At 44.6% G+C, this 17669-nt stretch overlaps 1 protein-coding gene across 2 annotated transcripts in view; it reads left to right on the top strand.

The window, feature by feature from the left end:
- The first annotated feature begins 12597 nt into the window (after positions 1–12597).
- LOC146555324 (potassium voltage-gated channel subfamily A member 5) overlaps positions 12598–17669 on the top strand; it is a 46384-nt gene continuing 41312 nt past the window's right edge. For both annotated transcript variants that reach the window (XM_085251897.1, XM_085251898.1), the window contains exon 1: positions 12598–15263. In XM_085251897.1, the coding sequence (XP_085108023.1) occupies positions 12795–14498 (1704 nt within the window). In that variant the 5' untranslated portion in view covers positions 12598–12794 and the 3' untranslated portion in view covers positions 14499–15263. The remainder of the gene's footprint in view (positions 15264–17669) is intronic.

Here is a 17669-nt window from a genome sequence, read left to right as displayed (position 1 = left end):
TTATGCATCAAGCAAAGACATTGCGAACGCTTCCTGGCCATCCAGTGTAGATGTTAGTGAAACTGTTGGGAAGGCAGCGTTAGAGAAACGTGAACATTTTATTTGTACTGTATAATCCGCAGATTCTGACAGAAATCTGCAACTATCCTTTGAAGCACTGCTCCTCTAAAACAGCAGTAATGATAATTATTAGGCCATATGTAAATAACAAAAAGTTAAAGCAAAATTGGGAAACGTAAAGTCCGAAACAAGTCTTTATATTAACGGCCATCAGTCAAACGATACTGTTTGGTCTGGGTCTAAACAGCGCGCGTTGTGTGTGACGTCTTCTTTTGCGCATGTGGGCCGCTTTGAGCGTTCACACTAGAGCGCGTTTGCTGTCACATTTTATTTGTAGTGTGAACAAGCAGACAAAAAAAATCGGATTTGATCAAAAAATCGGAATTGAGCATTAAGACCTGCAGTGTGAACGAAGCCTTAGAGACATGCATGCCAGTGAGCTGCTGGAGGCCAGTTTGTAGCTCTGGCAGCACTTATCCCATTGCTCCTTCCATAAAGGAGAACATACTGATTTTGCTGATGGGTTAAGGCCTTCTATGATCTGTCCAGCTCTCCTAGAGTAAATGCCTGTCTCCTGGAATGTCCTCCATTGTCTTGAAACTCTGCTGGGAGACAAAGCAAACCTTCTGACAATGGCAACCTTCATGCCACCAGCAGTGACCTGACCCTAGTCAAATACAAAACTAGTGAGAAAAGACGAGGAGAGAAAACTGTCAGGGTGCTCCGCCTGTAAAACCATCCCTGTTTTTGGGGTTGTCTCATTGTTGCCCCTCTTGTGCACCTGTTGTTAATTTCATTATGACCAAAGCACCTGAAACTGATTTAAACCCCTCTGCTACTTAACTGACCAGATCAACATCCTAGACGTTTCACTGACTCGATGGAACACTCTGGTTAAATGTTCCTTTAATTTTTTGAGTAGTATATGAGCAGAGTGATTTTTGGTTTTTAGCCTTTGCTGTTCCCTTAATTGCCTCATGAATAAAGTTATTAAAACTGTTAGGTTGAGATAAGCGCTTGCTGTAGCTGCATTTCTGCATGTATTAACATAATGTCCTCTGAAGGGCTGGAAACATGGCTGTGTGTGCTCTTGTTGGGAATTCAATGTGCCGGACGATGTTCCCTCATGCTGAAAAAATTTGTCCTTCCTTTCCTCGTTCCTCTCCAGGGGTGTGTGTGTGTGTGCTACAGCTCTCTGCGGGGTTTGAAGTCATCTGGTTCAGTTTAAACAGACGCTGCAGTGTAATGTTCAAAGCTTTAATTTTTGTTGTGCGTTTCTTGTAGTTGCAGATATTCATGTTCAGCGTGTCAGGTACAGGTATGAATGTAAAACTCCTCTAACAACGGCTTTCTGTTCCACTTGATTTAACCCTTTAAGACCTACCATAGAACCAAGTCTGCCAGAGCTTATCTTTCTATTTTTAAAAGCTGTGGTACCATTTTAGGGAGTATTTCAAGTTGCTATACATTGCAGCCGTTATATCCCAAATTTTAATAAAATGTATGCATTAATTCCATAGTAACTACATAAATTGCAAAAAATGCAATAAACTAGAAATTTTTTTAAATGTTTTTTGTTTTTCAAGTTAGAGAAATTTCAGCAGTATATCCCTCAAAACGGTAAATGCAAAAAAGTTACCCAAAATAGTTTCCAACCACGGGAAATTTATTTTGAGTGTCTTCATAGTTTTATATCGGGGCGATCGTGGCTCAAGAGTTGGGAGTTTGCCTTGTAATCGGAAGGTTGCCGGTTCGAGCCCCAGCTTGGACAGTCTCGGTCGTTGTGTCCTTGGGCAAGACACTTCACCCGTTGCCTACTGGTGGTGGTCAGAGGGCCCGGTTGCGCCAGTGTCCGGCAGCCTCGCCTCTGTCAGTGCGCCCCAGGGTGGCTGTGGCTACAATGTAGCTTGCCATCACCAGTGTGTGAATGTGTGGATGACTGGATGTGTAATGATACACCAATTTCTATACACTGTAGGAAAAACGAAAACAAATATTAAGATGCAAATTTGGGGGAAAAAAGCATTTGCATCAACACAAGCTATTTCTAACAGTGTAATTTGAGTTCTAAACATCCCAGAAACTATACAGAAAGCCATAAACTCAAACATGAACTTTAAAAACGCCAGAATATATTTGTAAATGCCTTATAGGAAAAAAACTAAATTTTCTGTGAAAATGAAGTCACTTCCGGTTTTGGGGAGGTAATGGCGAACGTCAGATAGATCGCGCTGATGTCTATTCCAACGTAGGAAGTGTTATGAACAGCTGATCGGATCGGCAAGGCATGTTTCTCGAATATTATGTTTTTGTTGCTGCAAATGCTTTTTATGCAATTTTTGCAAAGCCATATGTGGAAGGAAACCATGACCTATGACAAGCTGATGGCATAAGATGTAAGTACAATTCCTCTGGTTTTATATGCATTTTTTTTTTTTATTGCGCTAGCTTATGTGGTTGCAGTTCTACCAGGCTTAAAAAATAGTTACACAAAATGGAGCGTGCCCACTCCGGCTGGCCAGTAAAATATTTAGCAGAGAAGAAGCTTACAGCAAAAATACCACCAGTTGTGCAGCTCTTTGAAGCCTCCGTTAGCTCTTTTTCATTTTTAAGTGTTAGGGCATGTTAATACCACTGACCATGGCTGCTAACAAAAATGGTAATCTAGAAATATGGTAATTTGCAAATCAAGGTAACAGAGAAACTCTATTTGAAAGTTATTATTCAAAACTTGCAGTCCTGCTGATGTCCAGGAGAGGCAGCAGTGAGTCAGTCCCCTTAGACTCCCGTCTACAGCAGAAACCTTTACAGCAGAAATGAACATGTTTACAGCCTGATACACAAACTGTTTGGTCTCTGTATAGCATTTAAAGTTTGCATTTTTAAGGTCGTGGCCTATTTTAACTGACAGCTTCACCTCTTCTTTAAAGTCCAACGGTTCAAATTTGTTTCTTTTTTTTGTAGCATTTTTGATGCTTCATACCTTCATCAGTCCAGGAGAACACATTTAAGCACCAAGAATCCCAAACTGAAGACTAAATGTACATTTTGTTCAGAACGGTTCTTTTTGGGTTTTTTTTTACCAACTTTGAGTGTCAGTACGTTGAATCTATCATAAATTTTACAAACTGCAGCTATCTGATGTCTGTGACGTAGAGGAGCACAAATATGTGTGGGTACCCCGGATTTGTTCTGGTTGGTCTGATAAAGGTTTAAATGCCATATCACAAGCTGCAGTCCTGTGAGCATGCCCACACACTGTGGCTGGTTTTAAAGCACAGAGAGGGGCGGTGTTCATCTTTGAAATACAGCCTGTGAGGTGATGCTAGCTCAGCTTTCGTGGCTCTAACCACAGTGTAAGCAGGTTCCTGCAGGCCTGCTGTTGCTGGCACAAGTCGCACAGGGTCAAATCTCATCAGAGCTCAACAGCATCATGACACAAAGGACAAACCAACAGAATGATAATCAGCTGTTATTTAACGAGCTTCTGCCTCCTCCTCAGGACTTTACATCCAATAGCCCCTCCACGTTGGTGTATGTCTGTGTGTGTGTGTTTGCTTGTGTGTGTGTGTGCGAATGCGTGCGTGTGTGTGAGAATGAGAGAGAGAGAGAGAGAGAGAGAGAGAGAGAGACAGAGCAGAACACTTAAATCCTTTTTTTAAAATGCTTTTCACTCTTAATACCCTTGCTTGAGAGAGAAGATGAGTGATATTCACTCAGAACAGGAGGGGTGGTGGTAATGGGGGTGGGGGGGCTTATGGACAGCTGTCAATTAAAAAACCCTCGACACAATCAGTTTTCTGTCCCTTCCATCACACCGATCCATCTCAGGTGGCGTCCTACCCTTCTTCTCCCTCCTCTCCTCCCTTATCCCTCCTCCCTCTTCTCCTCCCTCCTCTCTTCTCTCCTCCCTGCACTTCCTTTATGACTCTGATGTCTGTGGAGAGCAGCAGAGGTTGTTGTTATTATTTCTCTGAGGCTGTAATCCCCTCTCTTCCCCCTGCAGCCTCTGTTGAATTATTGTAGATTTGACTGTGTGTGTGTGTGTGTGTGTGTGTGTGTGTGTGTGTGTGTGTGTGTGTGTGTGTGTGTGTGGTTAATATCCTGTGTAGGCTGCTGTGAACAAGCACAGATTTTTTTTTTTTTGTGATCTGCATCCCCGAGGGTTTTTGAACACATGCAGACACATTGAGGTGGGTGGGATGGAGGAGGGGAGGCCCTCACCCTGTGTGTGTGTGTGTTTGTGTGTGTATGATGGGGTTTACCCAGGGTGCACGTTAAAGCTGGAGGTGCAATACGTGACCAGTGGAGACTGATGATTGGCCCACAGCTCCTCCAGTCGCAGTCACCTTTTTCTATATATCTATATCTATATATATCTATATCTATATATAGATATAGATATAGATATATAGATATATATTAGTGCTGACAAAAGTCATTAGTGCTGACAGCACTATATTTTCTGTAATTAATCTTAAACTATCACTGATTATTTCTGTCTTGGTTTTGATGATTTTTCCTAAACTGTGCTGAATTCCTAGACAAATGTTCAGTACTTTAGCTCCAACATTATTTACTTCTCCATGATTAAAGTTTTAGCACTTTATGAGCTTTGAGTGGAATGATTCCTGCAGGAAAAAACGATTCCTCCGGGTTCCAGGTATGAATCCAGAACCAGGTGCAAAAGAAGAAATGAAACCCTGATGTGAACCACTGACCTGTGAGCAGCGGGAACGCTCATTAGCTTTTAAATGTTAAAAATTAGTATTACAGGAGCTCTTGGTTTTAAAGCATTGAGCATGAAAGTGTCCTCTAATTATGTTTATGAAGCTAATATTTGTTTTAAGCTTAGCTGATTGTGGATTTTAAAGCTTTGAGTTTTCTGAAAGCGAACCAGCAGATCAAACAAAGTTTTTCAGCCCAGCAAGACATTTCTGCTCAAATGGAGAAAAGAAGTGAAGCAGAGGTAAGGGCTGATCTTCAACTTCATCTTCATCATCATCATCATCATCATCATCATCATCATCATCATCATCATCATCATCATCATCATCATCATCATCATCATCAGTGCGCCTGCAGCCTCGCCAGGTAAATATCCAGCAGCCCTTTCTGTGCAAGCCGGTGTGCTGAGAGAACATCACATCACGCCTCAGCATCAGCTTGCATCACAAATGCAAAACAACACGCTCCTCCTCGCTCTGCTGCAGCATCCTCTGTCCACTCCAGCTCAGCGCTGTGATGTGCACTCTCATGCCTTAGCACGCAAACTGGTCCTCACAGAGACAGAAGTACAAGCGTGCACACACACACAGACACACACAGGAGGAGGAGGCAGATAGATAGGAATCCATTTTAAATTGCTGCCATGTTGACGCTGATGGTCAGTTTTTCTGCAAGAATGATCTCAGACTGAATTTCAGACCACAGTGCAGAGCATCCTGAAGGACCTGGACTCCAGATTCCAGGATTCCAGCTCTGTTTTAATGAGCTACATCGTCAGCCTGAAACGCTCTGCCTGTTTGGGCTGAAGCTGAACTTGGCCTCCTCCTACACATCAGCATCTGCTCACAGGCTTGCTGACAAATCTCACCAAACCAATCATACTAACAAACGCTGCCTCGACCTCCACCAAGCACACACACACACACACACACACACACACACACACACACACACACACACACACACACACACACACAGCTCTTTAAATCCCTGCTCGGCTATATTTCTCAGCACTGATTTCCAAATCCATTTAGCAGCATCTGCAGCCTTTTCTGCACATAATCTGCGTGCACGCTCTAAGCCGCCACAGAAACTGTTACTTTAAATGAGTGGCACGCATGACGTGGTGTCCTTGATTTTCCTGCTTGCACATGTCCTCTCTCTGCGTTATTATGCAGGCATCTGCTGTCAAGACTTCTTAAACTCATCACAGTGCTCCCCCCTCCACGCCACTCTCTGCATGCAGCCCTGAGCCTATAAACACACACACATATATTTAACACACACACATGCAAGCACTCCGTGTGAAACCTACACACACGTGCACACACACACACACACACACAGATGTGGTGATGTGAGGTTGGTGACGCTCCCTCAGGTGTTGCAGAGTCTGACTCAGGCCTACTGTCATCCCAGCAGTGTGCTGCTCGTCTCCACATGGGTACTGAATCTGACATTTCTCTGCTACTGTACCGATACACACACACACACACACACACACACACACACACACACACACACACACACACACGGTTCTGTGTCTGGAAGAACCCACGCAGATAAATGTTTCTGGAAGAACGCAGAACTTTGAGCTGTTTCTCGTGTTGTCTGTCTCCTGGTTTCCACTTCCTGTCTTTCTTGCCTGTTGCCTCTGATTCGCTGATTGTTCCCACATCTTTCTCATTCTTCCTTCAGCCCAATGGAGGAGTCGAGGAGAGGAACTGAACATGCACAATCTGAGAAATAAGAAGGGGAGTAGTTTTGTGTTTTTCCTTCATCATTTTCTCTGTTTGTGCTCTTCATCGTCCTCAGGTGTTCCTCCATTTAATGTTGTTCTCTGGTTTGTTTTGTTGATGCTCTGCATGCTTTTGTGTCCTCTCTGTGACCTTCATTTCTTTGTCAGGGGGACAGAAAGTACTTTGATGACTGGCACCAATCAGACGGCCGATCTACCCTGACCTGCAACAAACCAAAGAACAATAATCATATGAACACATGATAACGTGATAACAGAGTCAGCATCAGAGAGCTGCAGCTGTAGATATAAGCAGGTGTTATCTGCTGTTCATAGGCTGGAGGGTGAATCATCCAGCTGTGCTCTGGCATTTATTTGGGGTGTTTTCATCCTTTGTGTCCTTTTTGTTTCATAATGCTCGAGTTGATTGTTTCTTTTGTTGCCTTTATTTGATAACAGAACAGTGAAGACAGGCAGGAAAGTGAGTGCTGGTCAGACTCAAACTCCAGCTGCCACACTCCAATCATGTGGCTTATGGTCACCTGCCCACCACTGAGCTTTTCTCATTTCTTCAGCACTGTTGTTATCTCCTTTATTGTGATGGGTTTGTTATCTCTCAGTCCTCTTATTAAATAACTGGACAAAATTTAATTGTTTGCAAGTTTGTTGGGTTTTTTGTTGTCTCTCTGCTGTAGCATTATTTTAGCTAAGGCTGGTCAGTCTTCCAGGTGTGGACCTAACCACAGATGCCAGAATAAGAATACTGTGTGCTGATGGGAGGAGGCAGGAACTTGAAACAGAGAGAAACCAAAGTCCTAGGTGAGGTGTTTCAGGCACTGGGAGGAGACGCTGGAGCAGACACAGGACATGGTGATTTGATCTGGGATAGGAGCTAGAGCAGGCTGTTCGATCCACTGGGCTGGACATAGAACCCCAAATTGTTCCTGATGGGTTCATTGGGGTGAATGTAAGATAGAAACCACTCTGGCTGCTGAAGCAGAGCAGAAAAGGAGTACTAAATAACAACCAGTCCTTTAGGTCTGAGGAAGGCCTCAGTGTCCCCCAGAGGAGCCATTGGAGGTGTCTGCCCCTTCTTCTCCAATGACTGGAGCAGAGGAAGTGTCCAAAAGAAGATGGAACCAAAGTATACACACAACAAGTTGCTCACAGCCTCTGGATCCTTGTAACACTTACTGATCTTTAAACAGATGAAAAACCGGTGCTTCTCTGGTATTTAAAAGTAGATTTGCTTGTCTCTGTGCCTCTGCTGTGTTTAAATGAGAACTTCTTTGTTGTGTGGCTGACCTGCAGACCTGATGCGTGTCTGCAGTTTTTTTAAGAAGCTATGTTGTTGTTATCAGCTGCAGAAGCTCTGAACTGTGTCTCTGTAATTAGAGAGCTAATTTGTGAGCTGCCGTCGTTATGGTTGCTGGTTGTTAGTGGTTACCTGTTGTTATGGTTACCGTTTCCCTGTGTAGCTAGTAACAGGACCTGGAGTACCGCAGAGTGGGACTCAGCTCCAACTCCTACACATGTTCATCAGGATGGCTGAGGTTTGGGACATTCTGTGACTGAACCTCCGTCAGTAACACAGCAGGATGCTTCCATCTCGGAGTTCAGAGTTTGCACACCTCAGGCCTTAAAAGCAGCCATTTTGTTTTTTACACATGAACTGGAGCTGAGGATGAAAAAAATCTGCTGTAAAATACATAATCAGTTCAGTTGTTTTTTTGTTTTTGTTTTTTATTTAAGCTAATACTACAAAATTAAAAGTTTATATAACTACATGAATCTGCTCTCCTTCCTTTGCCCCGAAGGAGCAGTCACTGACCACACTCACATGCAGGAGCTGTTTGTGTGATGGGGGTTTTTATTCAGCACCTGAAATCTGTCAGCAGCTGATGCCAGAAAGGTTTGTGCCTTCATGTCCCTCACAGGATGATTCCTGCACACTTCCTTCAGAACATCTTTGTGTTTTGCGAGTGTTTTGCCAAAGTGAGCGGACCCAGGTAAGTCCAGCCTGTGCCAACTTGGTTTTTCACAGAGACATTCATATTGGCTCATACACACCTGAGTAAAACACAAGACGGAAAACTGGCTGGATTTTTTATATTTATTTTAGTGACCTCGGGCTCAGGGTAGGGCAGCAGAACAAACTGAGTTGTTTACGTGATGTAGTTATTTATACGTGTTTTTTCTTTTGATGTGTTGTTACACACCTGCAGCCTGGCCTTAACATTTTCACATGTATATATAATTATGCTTAAAGGTCAGCATGTGGAGGCATAACATTAAAACCAGAAGCCACCGCACAGCCCCTGGAAGATCAATGACATGAACAACACTTGGAGCTGCAGCGAGAACGCCATGGATGCGCCTTTATGGGCGGACCACAGTCCCCACCTGTTCGATGAGGACAGGTGCAGAATTTGTTATGTTCATGGTGTCAGGATATAAGGTTGGACCAAGAGCTTTCAGATTTAAACACAACCACTCCAGTGTTTGTATATTCTTTATGTAGCACTTGTGACTGCACCTGCTGCCATGACCACAGGTCTTAGGAGAAGATTTCTCATAATAATAGAACACAGTTAAAGCCCTCCTTCCCTCTGGGCCTCTGAAACCTGCAGATCAGACACATGTGAACATCACATTAGGATGCAGCAAAATAATCTCTCATCTCTGTGCTAATCATTTGCTCTTTTCTCATGTCCCTGTTTGTTTCTGCCCCCCCCCCCCCCCCCCCCCCCGATTTTATACCTCACAGCATCCAGCTACAATTTCATGTTTTTGGAGCGCCCGCATGACAAACATGATAAAGTTTATTGTAAAAACCTCCTAATGGCTGTATCCAGTGCGTGAAATCGCTGTGTTGCCAGTGGCCAGTCACACAGTGGGATGGGTGATGGTGGGATATTATTCATGGCTGCAGGAATCTGAGAACAGTGCATTAATCCAGGGGCGGGGAGATGCACAAAGTTCTTATCATGATGAGGCTGCGGCATTAGATAAGGAAACGGATAAATATAGTGCTCATGCTTTGTTTTGCTAATCCACCCACAGGGCTGAGAAACTAACCTTTTAAATAGGTCGCCCTCCTCTGCTTTTAGAAACAAGCGCTCCGGCTCTCTGTGTCCACCGGCGTGCATCTACGTGTCCTTTGTAGGATTTTGGATGTTCAGTCGGTGCACTCTGAACAGTACTCGGTTAAAGATCTTACATTAGAGGTGAGGTAGCAGGAGGGGTCTCAGTGGCGATGCTTCTTAAAACCAGGAATTTAACTTAGGTGACTGCAGTTTGTATTCTTCTTATTTCTTTTTTTTTGTTATTAATGGTAAAATGGTAAATGGCCTATATTTGTATAGCGCTTTACTAGTCCCTAAGGACCCCAAAGTGCTTTACACATTCAGTCATCCACCCATTCACACACACATTCACACACTGGTGATGCCAAGCTACATTGTAGCCACAGCCACCCTGGATCGCACTGACAGAGGCACTGCAAATGCTGCCAAAATATTACCAGATCAGATTGTTCCCCGAATCTGAGTTACTGCCTGAATATGAAGCTCTGTTACGTTTGCTTTTCCTTTATGTCTAAAATGTTCACCTAACATAGAACCAGAGATCTTATTTCTTATGAAACATTTGCACTGTTTTGTTTTTCAACCATTCAACCATAAATAGCACCGGAACCTTGATCGCACCCTGACAGTACAATCAAGAATCCTCAGTCTAATCACGTCTGCATACTGTCGCTCATAAAAAGAGACATGCCAATTATATTCAAACAAAAGCAGTAGGATAATGTCAGACACAGTTTTCTGTTTTTTTGGTTGGCTTAAGCGACCCTGCACAATAACTGGCCTGGCTCTGCTGGAGGTTTCTTCTTGTTAAAAGAGAATTTTTTTCCTTCCCACTGTCACCAAAATGCTTGCTCACAGGGGGTCATATGATTGCTGGGTTTTTTCTGTGTGTATTATTGTATGGTGTACCTTACAATATAAAGCACCTGGAGGCGACTGTTTTGATTTGGCGCTGTATAAATAAAATTGAATTTGCTGCCTTGATTGGAAATACTGCTTAAATGTTGTGCTGCGTGTAGCTTTTTTATACTATAAGAGCCAGAAATCAACACCTGTGTCTGAAACATGAAGCTGAGTTTCCTTTTGGGGTGTTTGTAATGAATAATCTGACCAATAATATGGCTGCCTTCAGGTTTTTGTACTAACACAACATCTAGGAAATCTGAGCTCTGGTTTTGCTGAGTGAACCTAAAGTCATGAACACTGGGTAGTGACTGAGAGAATGAAACCTAACCGGTAAGGTTAAGTTAACATCTTCTCTTCTATTCAGAAGACCAGAATACCATCCATGAAGTTTGAGGGGCAGTTTTGTATTTTATTTGGATATTGCTGAGCAGTGACTGAAGTTCTCTAGACATCAACAGCAAGATACTGAAAAGCACAAGAAAAAAAAACATTCAAACTTATCATGAATTTCTCATAAAACCAACAAAAATAATGATTAAAAAGATGATTAAACGCAGAATAAACTCCACAGAACACAGAAACAAGGATCTTTCATGATTACAGCAAAAACAGAAAATGATGCTCCAGCTTGTTGCTGGTTAATAATTACAATGTTGACATAAAGACTCACATGGCTGCATGAGATCCAAACATGATAGTACAAGAACTCACTTCAACCATAAAGTAACAGCTGACCAGCAGTGGTGGACTGATGGGGATGTTTCTATATGTGCAGACAAACACGAGTTTGTGTTTTAAAGAAAAGATGTATCCATCTCCTTCAGAGCCAGCAGGATGAGGCAGAGTGTGGCCCCAGGGCCGAGCCAGCAGCAGCAGAGCAGCAGAGGACACGAGCATAAAGGAAACAAAGAGGCACGCATGAAAGCCGCGAGTCCATGGATGCCACCATGTGGAAAGCAAGCCTTTATGCTCACACTGTAAGGAGATGGATGTGTGCGCAATAAGGAGACCTGAAAGCTTGCACACGTGTGCTGCTGTGGCAGCAAAACACACAAAGGAAGGTCTGATGTTGTGTAAGGAGTGAAAATAAAAACAAAATGACAGAAAGAAATCACCACATGACCTCACAGCATCTCAGTTTATTCTGTTTTTCAGAATAAACTGAAGCATGGATTTGTGTCCACAAAAACCAGCGAGGTCATCTGAGGTAGTGTTAGTCAATGCCAATCCTCACTCTTGTTAAGGGTTATATACAGACACCAAAACAGCTTCTGCATGAGCCTGTCAGTATGTTTATGTTAACAGGACTTTGTGAGGACTGGCTCACAACTGGTGCCCCTGGTGGCCGGCAGAGGAACAGCAGCGTGTGGTTTCAGATGGAATTTCATGGTCGCTGTCCTCCGCAAACAGGTGCGGCTTCAGGCTGAGTGTGCAAGCAAGTTGGGCTGTCTCTGTATTAGGAACCAATGCAAGGGGATCACAGATGGCTGACAGGGAGAGGTCAGAGTGACAGGAAACAGGAGCAAAGGTTTATAAATCAAGACAAAACAAACTTCATGGAAATAAAAAGTTTTCATGTATCTTCTTCTCCAACACTGAAATACTGACTCTGTTCTGTCCTTGGGCAGCTGTGGCGCTCGCAACCTTTGACCTCTTCATTCACACTGCCTGACAAGCTCACAGGTGTGTACCGGGTGGGAGCGCGCAGGTGAGACATGTGGGCTTTTTGCCACAAACCGTCATGTTGTGTTGGATCAGACTTTGATCTTTGAGGTTTTCAGTGACATTTTTAAACCGTCGCTGTTTGCACGTGCGCGCGGACTGTCCCCTGCGCAGAAATCCAAATAAATGAAAGTGAATATTAAAAAATGAGATGGTCAGTGTGCGCGCTTTGTCCCCAGAGAGAGAGAGAGAGAGAGAGAGAGAGAGAGAGAGAGGAGAGCGCAGCAGGTCGAGCAACACTTTTGACGTCAGGAGTGATCACTGCTGCCTCTCTCTCTCTCTCTCTCTCTCTCTCTCTCTCTCTCTCTCTCTCTCTGTGTATCATCCGGGTCTTCTTCTCCTTTTGTGCGCTTTTCCCGTCCGTTTGGCGCAGACGTGCGGCGGCTCGGAGCCTGAAGAACAGAAGACCCTCCACAGATGCGGTCCCTTGAGTAGGAGCTGCAGGAGCTGCGTCTCCCCCGCTGCTCCTCTCTGTGAGTTTCCTGGAGGATGTTCGCGCTCAGGATCAACAAGTCTCTCCTGCTCTGCGCGCTGTAACTGTGGATGGCTGCGGGATGGAGATAGCCTTGGTGAGCTTTGAGAACGGCGGCGCAAAAGGGAGCGGTGGAGGAGGAGGAGGTGGAGGCAACATTGCCGAGGAGAGCTGCCGGAACGCGCTGGATGTCCCTCAGCCGGGCTTCGTTCAAGGCGGGCGGGGAGAGGACTACAGCAAGGAGCTGAACACCCGGGGCGGCCCGCAGCCGCCGCACAGCCCCTGGAAGATCAATGACATGAACAACACTCTGAGCTGCAGCGAGAACGCCATGGATGCGCTTTTACGCGCGGACCACAGTCCCCACCTGTTCGACGAGGACATGCTGGACATGGACATGGATACGGAGAGCAACGAGAGGGTGCTCATCAACATCGCGGGTCTGAGGTACGAGACCCAGCTGGGTACCCTCAACCAGTTCCCTGACACTTTATTGGGAGACCCCGCTAAGAGGATCAAGTACTTCGACCCGCTCCGGAACGAGTACTTCTTCGACCGGAACCGGCCGAGCTTCGACGGGATACTGTATTTTTATCAGTCCGGAGGAAAGATCCGGAGACCCGTCAACGTGTCCATAGACGTGTTTGCGGACGAGATCCGGTTCTACCAGCTGGGGGAGGAGGCCATGGACCGGTTCCGCGAGGATGAGGGCTTCATTAAAGAGGAGGAGAAGCCGCTGCCGCAGAACGAGTTCCAGAAGCAGGTCTGGCTCATCTTCGAGTACCCGGAGAGTTCCAGCCCGGCCCGTGGCATCGCCATCGTGTCCGTGATCGTCATCACCATATCCATCATCACCTTCTGCTTGGAAACGCTGCCGGAATTCAGGGATGAGAGGGAGCTGGCGGTCACCAGCCGTCTGGACAACAGCACGGCGCCCCGGCCGTCGCTCACCTTCACCGACCCCTTCTTCATCATCGAGACCACGTGCGTCATCTGGTTCACCTTCGAGCTCATCGTGCGCTTTTTTGCGTGCCCCAGCAAGTCCGAGTTCTCCAAGACCATCATGAACATCATCGACATCATGTCCATCATGCCTTACTTCATCACCGTGGGCACTGAGCTGGCGGAGCAGCAGGGCCAGGAGCACCAGAACGGTCAGCAGGCCATGTCTCTAGCCATCCTGAGGGTCATCCGCTTGGTCCGGGTCTTCCGCATCTTCAAGCTGTCCCGACACTCCAAAGGGCTGCAGATCCTGGGCCAGACTCTGAAGGCCAGCATGCGCGAGCTTGGCCTGCTCATCTTCTTCCTCTTCATCGGGGTCATCCTCTTCTCCAGCGCTGTGTTCTTCGCCGAAGCTGACGAGCCGGAGTCCCACTTCTCCAGCATCCCCGACGCCTTCTGGTGGGCGGTAGTCACCATGACAACTGTGGGTTATGGTGACATGAGGCCGGTGACAGTCGGGGGGAAGATCGTGGGCTCTCTGTGCGCCATCGCCGGAGTGCTGACCATCGCGCTGCCGGTGCCCGTCATCGTGTCCAACTTCAACTACTTCTACCACCGGGAGACGGACCAGGATCAGTCCTCCCTGAAGGACGAGCCCAACAGCGGCAGAGAGAGCCCCGAGCTTAAGCGCAAAGGCAGCAAAGCGTCCGTGAAGTCTCAGGATGTGGAGAACAACGAGGCGGGCGCTTCGGTGGAGAAAACGAACATCAAAGCAAACAGCAGCGTGGACTTCAAGAGATCCCTTTACGCGTTCTGTCTGGACACGCGGGAGACGGACCTGTAGCCGTGCACGAGCACACCTGGGCTTAAAGCAGATACAGTCGTGTAGAATAAACCCCATTAATGGGCTCTTAAGTCTTTGCACATTGCAGTTGGAGGATCAACACATTGCAATCCTGAAAAGTTTTAAGAGGGTTGGTTTATAAAAAGCACACTTTAATCCCCATCATCTGGTAAGCACGACAGTTAAAAGTGCGGAGTTATGAACGAGCTGCAGCGCATGTGATGCAACACAGAGGCCCTTTAATAAAGCAGGGACACCTGCAGAGCATCAAATCTAACTCATGGATGAATTAGAGGGAAGTGGGACATCAGATGCTGCAGATAATCAGGGACAAGCACGACTCGGAATAATTACTTGACACAGTGAGAGGATTACCGGGACCAACCAGACTGTGTATATAATGCAGGACGCAGACCACATTCAGTAGTGCAACAACAACAACAACAAATAATAATAATAATAATAATAATAATAATAATAATAATAATAATTTCCCAACTGTGATGTTTATACTGGCAGCAGACGTGTAAATATTCCCCACAGGCTGCTCTTATTGTAGAAAAACAAAAGTATATTTTTGAGATGCAGACACCTGTTTTCCTTCACTCAGGTTCTGTTTAAATCAGAGAGGGTTTGGGGGGGACCTCAGCCTTGAACTTTTAAATAAAGAACATTTGGGATTTTTTTTTAAACTGAGGGAACAACAGCCAAGAAAAGAGGACAGAGCAGAAACCGTCTGGAGAGATCGAGCATCAGCGATACCAGGTGAGAACATGTGAGCACATTTTAAGAGTTTTTATGTAATGACATGCTCAGTAGTGTGCACGTGAGGCACAGTCATGTCGCCGGGAGCTGTCCTTTCAGCACCACGCTCCTCGGTATGGAGTCCGATTGATGCCAAATTTCAAGTTACAAAAATTCAATTATATCTTAAATTTAAATTAAATTTTATTTTTGTCTATTAAAAACAAAGCATACAAACTTCTACTCTATATTATTTAAATATACACGAATTTTGGTTATATTCATATTGCATCCGACTTATGCTCGGATGCAATATGAATATAGTCTTTAATATAGTCAACAAAGTCATAGTCACCTGAGTGACACTTTAGATTATATACTATACTGCACTTGACAACAGTGGGGGGGAAATCTCCCTTTTAACAGGAAGAGATATGTGTCAGAAACAGGATTAGAGCTTTTTGTTGCCACCTTCAGGCAGCAAGAGAAATTACACAAATACTTTTGAGACAGGGCAAGTGTGGCCCTGCTGATCCTATAAAGAGCTCTGCAGACCAATGTGTACATGTTGTTGTGCTGTACTGTCAACAGGGGGCAGTAGTTTGTTGTTGGTTATGTTGTTTAGCTCCACCCACAGAGAAAACAGAAGTGAAAGTAGAGAAAGAATTTCTTTATGATGGCGTGAAAAGAAATTAATCAGCCTGTCTGAGCTTTTTTTTGGATCTTTCATTATTTTTCGTATTTGTGGTGAATTTTCATTTCAAGTCCTCTCTTATCCATGCGCACGTTTCAACCAATCAGCATACTAACCACACACCAGGATACTCGCTGTGGATTTTATTTCATTTCATTTCATACTTTTTGGGAGGAATCCCCCTTCTGACCTGTTCCTACAGGAGTGTCTTTATTTAACATCTGTCCAAGAATGAGTCCGAGTTTAGGATCATGTTTCATAACACAGCTAAATTATTTCAAGTGTCCTAAGAAAATGATTGATTATTCAGGCAAACATGATAATTACATCATTACTCTAAATATTTTTTGAATCCCAGCATGTTTTTTCCCCAACATACTCAGCTAAAAATACAGCTAATAATATTCTGCAGTGAACATGGAAGTCTTCATCATCATGCTAAAGCTAAGAGTCTGGAAACATTACTAAAATGATTGCAGCTTTCACACAGGTTACATGTGGCTTGGTGCCTTCAGAGCTTAGCTCAGTATCAGAGCCGTCTCTGTACCCATACTGTTATCACAGCATTACAAACTAAGCTGCAAATATGGAGGAGAAGTGACGTGACGACCATCCATAACGTCGAAGCTGAAACCTTTCACCATGTATGCTTGTATGACTCGAGTATTTTAAGCACTGTGATCGTAAACTGGTGGCTTTTCTCCAGTATTTCTAAATCCAGCAAGCTTTAAAGTGGCAGCGTCTTTAACAATCACACATCTTCTAATTAACCTTAAAGTCTGGACATCTGTTTGATGAATCACTTTCACAATATCTCCTGGAGGGCTGCGAACTCTAACTAACCCACTGGTGACTGAAGTCGCTAATCCTCACCTCGCAGGCTTCGTTAGGTCTCAGGCTATGGAGTACAAAGCCTGTGATATGTAACCTCTGATGTGTTAAAAACAGAAGACTTATGCTGGGAAAACAAAACGCTGCCTTTGACCTGCTGGAAGGACAAGTTGGAGCTGTTTCAGAGCAGATTAGTGTGAGAGTTACCGCAGAGGAGGGATGTCTTTGTGAAGATATGGGGCAGACTGAACACGGTAACTAAAATCATGACTTTTTTGGACAACTTAACTGTTGAGCCAGTGTCCAGGTAGATTTAAAATTAAAATGACTCCAACAGTTTGTCAGACTTACAGCTTCCAAATGATGAAAAGACACATCACTGTCTTCATGTACTAAGACCGGTATTTAAAGATGAATATTAATATTGAATATTTAAAGATGAAGGCAAACATTAAACGGAAAGCACTTTCACTTGTTTCATTCATGCTCTGCCTTCCTGTCGTTCAGTTGGACTCAAGCTCCCACCTCCCTCAGTGGAAGGTGGGGATTTGTTATCTTTTATTTTTAGTTTGGGTAAAAGTGGCAGTGCACAGATGGAGTCTGCAGGCGAGAAGCCATCAGCTGTCACTTTGGGTATTATCTCTGAAGCAGCTGGGAGCTTCCTGCACATTTTTCCTGGGAAACCGGGGAGCGCTGGAGGTTCGATGGGGGCATCTTAATGCACCAAACAAGTTCACTTTAGATATTTATAGAGGTTTTTATCAAAATTAGGAGAGACTGCACATCACAAAATCTGCATCCCTAATTATAAAGCAGCTTCCTCCTTTGGCCTGATCCTGTCCAGCAAACAAAAACAGCACACAAGGAAACCACCACATCGTTTAGTTTGAAGGAGAATATTG

The sequence above is a fragment of the Mchenga conophoros genome, linkage group LG17 (assembly GCF_057382185.1).
Source record: "Mchenga conophoros isolate Kocher_MC1m ecotype Shallow Benthic linkage group LG17, M_conophoros_male_GT1.1, whole genome shotgun sequence".
NCBI lineage: Eukaryota > Metazoa > Chordata > Actinopteri > Cichliformes > Cichlidae > Mchenga > Mchenga conophoros.
This window is presented reverse-complemented; position numbering and strand designations above follow the sequence as displayed.